At 44.0% G+C, this 9,907-nt stretch overlaps 1 protein-coding gene across 1 annotated transcript in view; it reads right to left on the reverse strand.

Annotated features, from left to right (window-relative positions):
- Positions 1 to 5,052, reverse strand: part of TALDO1 (transaldolase 1) — a 39,366-nt gene extending 34,314 nt beyond the window's left edge. The window contains exon 1 of the mRNA XM_089653575.1: positions 4,827 to 5,052. Coding sequence (XP_089509701.1) covers positions 4,827 to 4,926 — 100 coding nt within the window. The 5' untranslated portion in view covers positions 4,927 to 5,052. The remainder of the gene's footprint in view (positions 1 to 4,826) is intronic.
- Positions 5,053 to 9,907: the final 4,855 nt, after the last annotated feature.

The following is a 9,907-nucleotide window of genomic DNA, read 5'->3' on the forward strand; positions in this document are numbered from 1 at the left end:
TATGCACTTAATTTAGGGGTTAGTTTTCTCTTAGTACCCCTGTAAGCCCCACAAATATCTGTTGACTGTGAAGTGAAGTCCTCCCAATGAAGCTGATGTTGCAATGATGCCGCACAGCTCCTATTCAGAGCAGAGTACCACTCCTGTAGACTATTTGCACTACAGTGGAAGGAGATGTTACGGTGGGTGATGTTATCAGTGTTGTCATTGCTCATTCAAAAGCCTGTGGCTGGCTAATTAGCACCCGGTCACACATCAGAGTCTTGCCCATTGATTCCCAGATTGGCAGCACTGCCTCTGTGAGCTGCTGTGGCGGGCGGGGGCATGTGAAACACAAATTAAAGAATTTGGCTCAGAGTTGGTTCACACCTGATGCTTTCCAGTGTGTTGACTTGTCCTCCGGAAGATCTGCCTCCCTTCATATCCAGAGAATTTTTGCTATTCAGCACTGCGCTACTTTAGCAATTGAGCAGACATGCCGCCCTGTACCCACATTAAATTTGTATAATTTTTTCACACAAATAGAGCTTTCATTTGTTAGTATTTACTGGGGTTTTTTTTTTATTATGTAAACGAAAAAATAACAATTTTTAAAAAACACACGTTTGCTAGTTTCTATTATAAAATTTAGCAAATAATTATTTTCATAAATTTAGGCCAAAAAGTAGTCTGCTACATTTCTTTGGTAAAATTAACCCAAATCGTATATTTAGTCTGTGTGAAATGTTAGAACCTACAAATTATAGTATATATTTGAAAATTGATCAGTCCTGATGTGCTGACAGCCAATCTTATTTCTTAAAGCCTTAAAATGCCAGGGCAGCCCAAATGATCCCTTTTGGAAAGTAGACAGTCCAAGGTATTTATTAAGAGGTATGGCGAGTGCTTTGAAGATGTAATTTTTTGTTACTTTTTTTTTTGGAAAAGTAAGAAATTACATTTTTTTTTTTTACATACTGTCACCAGTGCACTACATCGTCATATGATAGGTGTGGCAGTGATCAGGGGTATTAAAGGAGAAGTTCACCTTTTGGACAAAATAAATGCAGTGTTGGGGGAGGGGGGGGGGTGACAACTTTAAAGAGGTGGAGATCTACCTGAACATAGAAGTCAAAGATCACCAGGCAGTGTTGCCTCCTGTTCTGAACCCCCTATAAGGCTGTTTTCACACCGATGTACTGCCATTTACCTGTACTGTGGGCACAGCGCATCTGCGACTTTCCTTGGTTAGCTGCACTTTGCCATAGACTATTATATCCTGCACGTGTGATGTGCTTTCAGAAAGTGCACCAAACCCACAGGATATAATAGAAGTCTATGGTTAAGTGCAGCAAACCGCAGGAAAGCTTCATGTACACTTCATCCGCTGTGTGGGTAAACCGCAGCACACAAGTGTGAAAGCAGTCCTATACTACTATGAGCAGTGTATTGCATCACACTGACCTGAAGATCTTTCCTGCTGCTGGCACCACTCTGGAGACTGCTAGCCGGGATAAGAGGTGGAGTGCAGTTGGTATCACTCCGCATGGGACAGGAGCCGGCACTACAGAGGAGTCATCGGCTTATGCGGCTCTTGCTCCTTACTACAGCTCCAATTTAAAAAAGTAGTCCCTCTGCATTGCACTTGGTTTGATGCTCTGGGATGGCGGGTCAGCCAGGCCAGACCATGATCTACCAATCACCAGCCTGCAATCTACAGAATGCTAATCCCCGACCTAGACAATGTAATATGAGAACAGCCGACACCATCCACTCAATCTGTACCCAGTCAGACAAGCTCTTGTGCAGATCAAAAGAAGATTGTACAATCAGATTGTATAGTGTATGGCCAGCTTTATATGGGGTTCCTGATCAGGTCCACCTGAAATACTGCCCCGTGTAAGGAGCGCTGCAGCCTTTTTACATATCTAAGTGCACACACTGCATGGACCACGACAATTTTTTTTCTAAAAAGGAAACCTTCATTCGGTTTGCAAATATTAAAGATTCTAACTACCAGCAAGAATGAGTTGGATTGTTTACATTTAAAGAGCACCTGTCATTTTAAATCCATCATGGCAACGCCTTTTAGCGGGCATCCACTCACCTGCTGCCGTCACATCCCTCACCTTGTAGTGTCACTGCCACATCACCATCCGTCCCATTAAAGTGAATGAAACTGAGTCAACAGCGGGTGAGAGGAGCCGCTGAGGGACAGATGACAGTTGCTCTTTAAAAACGATGATTTAAATTGACCCTTTCACTAGTGATTTCAATCAACTTGATTTAAATCAAATCCACCCTAATTTATTTAAAAAAAAATATATATTTTTTTATTTAGCAAAAAACATAAAATACCAAGTGGTGATCAAATACCACCAAAAGAAAGCACTAGTTGTGTGAAAAAAAGAAAAAGGTAGTTTGGGTATAGCATTGCATGGCTGTGCAATTGTCAAAGTGCGGCAGCTCTAAAAGCTAAACACCGGCCTGGGCAGGAAGGCGGTAAACTGCACGGTATTGAAGAGGCAAACACTGACACCTGTGACTGCACTGCAACCTTGAACACTGTGTGGGAAGCGCACGGATTGCGGGTTTCCCGGCACCATGTTCTAGTGTGAACATAGCCTTACTGTGAATGAGACCTATGAGCAGCCTCAGTCTCAGCTGCTGTTTTTGCAACACTGACATGAGCTGAACCAGATGTCACTAATAGTGGCCATACACAGAACGACTTCATATAAGATGATCCTATAATCAATTTCCTGTTCCAATCAGATCATTCAGTGCACCATACACCTACCGATCTTATCAAATGATCTACTTTCCGACTATCAGATTTTCTGTTCATGCCAATTAGAATCATTTCAATTAAATTGGTTAATTTTGCTTGAAATCAATGACCCCTCCCCTGGAATCCATAGAGATTGGCACAGACAGATTTCACTACAGTGCCTCTAAGGGCTAGTTCACACTAGGTGCAGTCCAGTGCATTTTTTCTGCATCACAAAAGCATGCACAGTGTTTTCCATGTATTCCAATGGCTGTAGTTCACACCAGTGCAGTCAGTTTCTGGTGCAGAAAAAAAAGTGCAACATGCTGAATTGTTTCTGCACAGAACTGTACTGGAACATAGCAAACTGCATCAAAACTGCACTGGAATGGAGTGTGGTGTGAAGTGTAAGCGAAAACCTATCCAGAGTGCGTTTTTGTAGCATTAACTGGTGCAGTGTGCAGCAAATTCAAGTAGTGGTCAGGAAGTGACACCAGCAGCAGCACTTCTAGAACGCACGCGACACCCTTCCACACAATCTGTCCGCCAAAGGAGTTGGTCTCAGGCTAGGGTCACACTTGTAGGGGTAGCTGTGGGACAGCATGTAAATCGCACCTCTTCCCACACCGGCAGCCAAGCCTCACAGCAACTTTGCAGAAACACATGGCTGCCAATTATTTTCACTAGCACCCCCCCCCCCCATGCATCCTGACAACGCAGAACGCTTCATTTACGGGAAATCCCATAGTGCAAAAGCGTTAAGTGATTTCCCTCTGACTTTGTTTTAAAGGTGCAGGAACTTTTTTTCTTGCATGAAACACAGGCACAGAAGCGCATTCAAATGAACGGGCTGCCACCCCTGCGCAAACACAGCTCGCTGAGTGACCCTCGCCTCAATTATCTCCACTTTTGGAAGATACACTTTATTGGTATGTAATGCGGAATTTGGCGCAGGCGTCGCTCCACTATGTCAGGGGTCACATTTTAGAATTTGGCGCAGGCGTTGCTCCACTACGTAAGGGGTCACGTTTTAGAATTTGGCGCAGGCGTTGCTCCACTATGTAAGGGGTCACGTTTTAGAATTTGGCGCAGGCGTTGCTCCACTATGTAAGGGGTCACGTTTTAGAATTTGGCGCAGGCGTCGCTCCACTATGTAAGGGGTCACGTTTTAGAATTTGGCGCAGGCGTCGCTCCACTACGTAAGGGGTCACGTTTTAAAATTTGGCGCAGGCGTCGCTCCACTACGTAAGGGGTCACGTTTTAGAATTTGGCGCAGGCGTTGCTCCACTACGTAAGGGGTCACGTTTTAGAATTTGGCGCAGGCGTCGCTCCACTACGTAAGGGGTCACGTTTTAAAATTTGGCGCAGGCGGTGCTCCACTATGTAAGGGGTCACGTTTTAGAATTTGGCGCAGGCGTCGCTCCACTACGTAAGGGGTCACGTTTTAGAATTTGGCACAGGCGTCGCTCCACTACGTAAGGGGTCACGTTTTAGAATTTGGCGCAGGCGTCGCTCCACTATGTAAGGGGTCACATTTTAGAATTTGGCGCAGGCGTCGCTCCACTATGTAAGGGGTCACATTTTAGAACCACCTGCATTTGGCGTACACGTCGCTGTCAGAATTAGAAATGTCGCAGATGTGTCACAAATTTTGGTGCGACAAGTTAACGAGGGATTACTACCAGAAGTGGTGGCGTGGTTTTATTGAACTCACCCCGGGGTGCCTTGGGGATATTGCCTAGATTTTAGTCAATTCTGTTTAGAACAGTTCAGACCAATATGTGTATGATCATCAGAAGGGGGGGGGGCATACACTGTGCAATCTGATTGTACGATCCTCTGTAGAGGTACCATCAGCTATATACTACAGGGATCTGTCTGGATGCTGATTGGATGCACTGTCTATAGTCACCTGTCATGTGACCCCCACCACCACACGTGTCGGGCACTCAGCGCTCACATACGGGTTACCTATCCAGAGTGCGTTACATACGGGTTACCCACCAGATCCCATATAGCACAGAGGAGAGGGGTTCGGGGCTCCCCGGGGGGTGAACACATGAGGTTTCGGTCTCACCATTGACGTCCCCGGTATCAGCCACCACCACCGTGCATTTCTTCAGCTGCTCCAGCACGGAGTCCTCCATCTTCTGCTTCTTCACTGTGCAGTTGGACATAACAAGGGTCTGAATGGGGCCAGCGGGTCCTATATATGCCTGCGGGTGGCCGAGGGGCGCGTATCTGTCCGCCCAATGGTAGTGAAGGGATGGGGGTGGCGAGCGCGCGACACACCACGCGAGTAGGGCAGAACGAGTGCGAGCAGCGGCGTCACTACCAACCAATCCTGGACAAGTACAGGGGAGCGCATGTTCCGACACCGCCCACTCACCTGTGGGGCGGGCTCGTTGTGAAAGACGGAAATGAGGGACGAGCGCAGGGACCAATGGAAAGAAAGTGGCTGATAACACGGGCCAATGAGAAGAAAGTGGCTGATAACTCAGCATGCAATGTCAGAAATGTGATTGTGAAGTGTAGGGCAGGACAAGCAAGGACCAAGTCCTAGGAGTACAAGTCATAGGGTCACATGTGAATGAGTGTAAAACTGGAAATCGGGCATACCAATGGAGAGCACTTCAGTTTCCTTGTCATGTACTAGGCTAGGTTTTTAAAGCACAGCTCCATCTTTCCCTCAGTTGTCACCAATTCCTCCACACCCCATAAGCCAGTATTCACAAGTACTGGGCTGTGTCCCACTGATGGGTTGTGGCCTGCCTTCTTCCAGCTACAGACCCCCTAACTTCTCATAGTGGACCCTCCACCTTGCATCGTGGCCTGCAGGTCCCTAACTGTCCTGGACCCTGTGAGAACACTCGTTCCACAGTGTCCCCAACCTCTTACAGTGCCACCTAGCTTGCTGTAGAGCCTCCAGCCCCAAATAGTGCCCATCAACTTCCAACAGTGACCCCCAACAAAGTCCTAAAGGCTTCCACAGTGCCGCTGCAAAGCCCCCTGCCTCCTGAACAGACAGCATCTCCTGCGGGTGCCCCCAACTTCCTCCAGAAACCTCATCCTCTAATGGGCCACCAAGTCTGCTGCAGAGTCCCCTAACTCCTACTCCTTACTCTTGTAAAGCTTTCCAGCATCCTTGAGCACCCCGAGGATGGATAGTGCCATGGCCTCTGGGTATGAGGTGGCATAGTCCACTGCTGTTAAGATGTATTCTTGCCCTGCCAGGGCAAAGTGACAACATTTCTTAAAAGCCTTTCCCCATGACCCATTTATACCCACTTTTACTGGGCTCCCTTGCCTCCGGGTTCCTTTGTTGGAGAAAAGAGAAAACTTGTGTAGGCTTCATATGAGATGGCATAAGAACTTCAGTCCCCGCATGGGACCTTCAACCTCCAACAGTTTTCCCCAGCCATTGCAGGGCCCTACAGTCTCTTACAGTGCCTCTGCTAAGTCCCCAGCCTCCTGGAGAGACCATATTCCTAGATTGTAAGCTCGAAAGAGCAGGGCCCTCGATCCCCTCATGTTTTGCATTGTATTGGTATTGTTCTGTCACATGTTCTGTCCCCCTTTGTAATGTACAGCGCTGAGCGAACTATTGGCGCTTTATAAATACTGTATAATAATAATAATGATAATATTCCCCACAGTTGCCTCCAGCTCCCTCCTAGAGACCCCATCCCCCTATTGGGCCACTAAGAAGTACCTCCACAGTGACACCTGACTATAATCAGAACCTTCCAGCATTTCAATACATTGTATTCCAATTTCTTTACTACTGGGGCAGAGGAGGTTTTGGAAGAATTTACTGAGCCCTGGTCACAATAAGGTTGAGCACCTCTGTTCTAAGGTACTTTACAGTAACCCTGCCCCTGATTCCCAGATGTTTTCTACCTCCATGACATTGCAGCAACCTAAGGTGTTTACAGTCTGTCCCTATGCCCTGGTTCACACCAGTGTGACTTGTCATGAGAATTGACAGATCAAAGTCACATGATGAGTCGCACCCTGTTTGCAGCTATGGAACTGTTCAAATTGGTGCAACTGAATTGCATCAACCTTGAAAAAGGTTCCTGCACTATTTTTTGTGATTTCATGCATGACTTGCATTGACCTCTGTGCATGAAGTCACACAGATGTCGGCAAGCCACAGATGATCAGCAGCTTTGAAATCATGCTAAAGTAGAGCAATTTCAAAGCCTCATTTGTTGTTAACCAGGGCTAAATGTTCTCGTCAGCATTGACCACACCAGCTTAGGCTTGATGGCCCTATACCCATGTCAGATGGGTTTTCTGTTCCTATAAATGTCTATGGGAATGCAAAACCTCTTGAAGCACATCTGTAGGAGTCCAACTGCAGGTCAGATGCATCTGTCAATGAGTTCTAAATAATCTTGGAAGCATCTCAAATAGATGTCACTAGTGGCGTCGCTATGAGGGTGCGGGGGGAAGGAGGGGGAGGGGCCACCAGGGTTGCCAACCGTCCATAAAAAAAAAAAAAACTCGGGATGACTTTTAAACTCCGCATGTGCAGTTATAAACCCGAGTGGGCTCGGACGTGCTCGGCTATTGTGGAGCTCATATTCCACAGGCAGCTTGACTACCTTTTCTGCCTACATCCAGCATCCCCCTGTCGGCTTCTTGCCACACTTCTGACGTCACTTCCAGTCCGACTAGCATCCCTCAGGGCTGCTGGGTGACTCCATTCACCTGATACCAGCAGTCACTGGTGTGTGTCTTCCATTTGCACCACACTAGAGCCCCAGGGAACACAGCTGTCTGGTCTTGGGATGGGGAAAATGAGCCATTCTTCATCGCAGGCTCTGCAGAAGTCCATGTAAGGTGTTTCCCTTGCACAAGAATGTTGCATTCATGATTTTAATCTGTAGACAATAAGGCCCTGATTTACTAAGAATCGAGTCTACCAGCAGACGCTGAACATTCAGACTCAATTCAATCACTTAAGACCTGTCAGTCTTCAGAAAAAAGTCTAGCAAGCTGATTGGAAAAGAGTCTACTTTCTAGGCACAATCCCCTTAGTAAATACACAGTCCAGTTAGACATATTTCTAGGAGCAATGCTGGATATAGTCGCTAGGTGGCGCACAAGCACGGGCTTTGTCCCGTTAGTGGTTTTATGTGCTAATATAATGATATATCTTCATTCTCTATAACCACTTGCCCTCCTGAGGATTTACCCCCCTTCCTGACCAGGCCTTTTTTTGCTGTTTGGCGCTGCACTACTTCAACTGTTAATTGCGCGGTCATGCAATGCCGTACCCAAACAAAATTTACTTTCTTTTTTTTCACACAAATAGAGCTTTCTTTTGGTGGTATTTAATCACCTGTGCGCTTTTTATTTTTTGCACTATAAACAAAAAAAGACTGAAAATTTAGAAAAAAAAACAATATTTTCTGCTTTCGGCTATAAAAATTATATCATAAACTCAAAGTTAGTCATAAATTTAAGCCAAAATGTATTCTGCTCCATGTTTTTGGTAGAAAAAAATCCCAATAAGTGTATATTGATGGCTTTGTGTGAAAGTTATAATGTCTACAAACTATGGTATAGATACTGTAATGTATGCCATTTTTTGCTATACAGCACTGCACTAGTTTAAGTGACAATTGCGCGGTCATGCAATGCTGTACATAAATGAAATTTATGTCCATTTTTTCACACAAATAGAACTTTCTTTTGGTGGTATTTGATCACCTGTGCGCTTTTTATTTTTTGCACTATAAACAAAAAAAAAAAACAAGAACATTTTGAAAAAACAGTATTTTTTACTTTTGGCTATAAAAAATATATAGTAAACTCAAAGTTAGTCATAAATTTAAGCCAAAATTTATTCTGCTACATGTTTTTGGTAAAAAAAATCTCAATAAGTGTATATTGATTGCTTTAGGTGAAAGTTATAGTGTCTACAAACTATGGTATAGATACTGTAATTTATGCCATTTTTTTGCTATACAGCGCTGCACTAGTTTAACTGACAATTGCACGGTCATGCAAAGCTGCACCCAAACAAAATGTATGTCCTTTCTTTCACACAAATAGAGCTTTCTTTTGGTGGTATTTGATCACCTGTGCGCTTTTTATTTTTTGCGCTATAAACAAAAAAAAACCCAACATTTTGAAAAAAAACATTATTTTCTCATTTCTGTCATAAAAAATATCCAAAAAACTCAAATTTCGTCATAAATTTAGGCAAAAATGTATTCTGCTGCATGTTTTTGGTAAAAAAAAATCCCAATAAGTGTATATTGATTGCTTTGTGTGAAAGTTATAGTGTCTACAAACTGTATACTGGTATAGTGTCTACAAACTATATACTGGTATAGATATTGTAATTTATACCATTTTCTGCTATACAGCGCTGCACTAGTTTAACTAACAATTGCGCGGTCATGCAATGCTGTACATAAATTAAATTTATGTCCTTTTTTTCACACAGAGCTTTCTTTTGGTGGTGTTTGATCAGCTGTGCGCTTTTTATTTTTTGTGCCATAAACAAAAAAAACAATATTTTCTCATTTCTGTCATAAAAATATCCAAAAAACTAAACTTTCATCATAAATTTAAGCCAAAATGTATTGTGCTACATGTTTTTGGTAAAAAAAAAACCCAATAAGTGTATACTAATTGCTTTGTGTGAGTTATAGCATCTACAAACTATGGTATAGATAATTTGAAATTTACATAGCTTTAACTTTCTGACTGCCTATCACATTTCTTGAGGTGCTAAAATACCAGGATAGTACAAACACCCCCAAATGACCCTTTTTTGGAAAGTAGACACCCTAAGCTATCTGCTGAGAGGCATATTGAGTCCATGGAAGATTTATTTTTTTCCACAACTTTTTGGAATATTTTTACACAAAGTTGTCACTTAAATGATATATTGCTCACAAAAGCCATGGGTATATGTGGAATTACACCCCAAAATACATTCTGCTACTTCTACTGAGTATGGGGATACCACATGTGTGAGACTTTTTGGGAGCCTAGCCACATACAGGAGCCTGAAATCCAATGACCACTTTGAAAGCCTGAAGGTGCATAACTTCTTTATTTCACTTCCTCACTACCTATCACTGTTTCAGAGACCCTGAAATGCCAGGATAGCACCAAACCCCCCAAATGACCCCT

Source organism: Staurois parvus, unplaced genomic scaffold (assembly GCF_062004578.1).
Source record: "Staurois parvus isolate SC_StPar_1 unplaced genomic scaffold, SC_StPar_1.0 ptg000715l, whole genome shotgun sequence".
NCBI lineage: Eukaryota > Metazoa > Chordata > Amphibia > Anura > Ranidae > Staurois > Staurois parvus.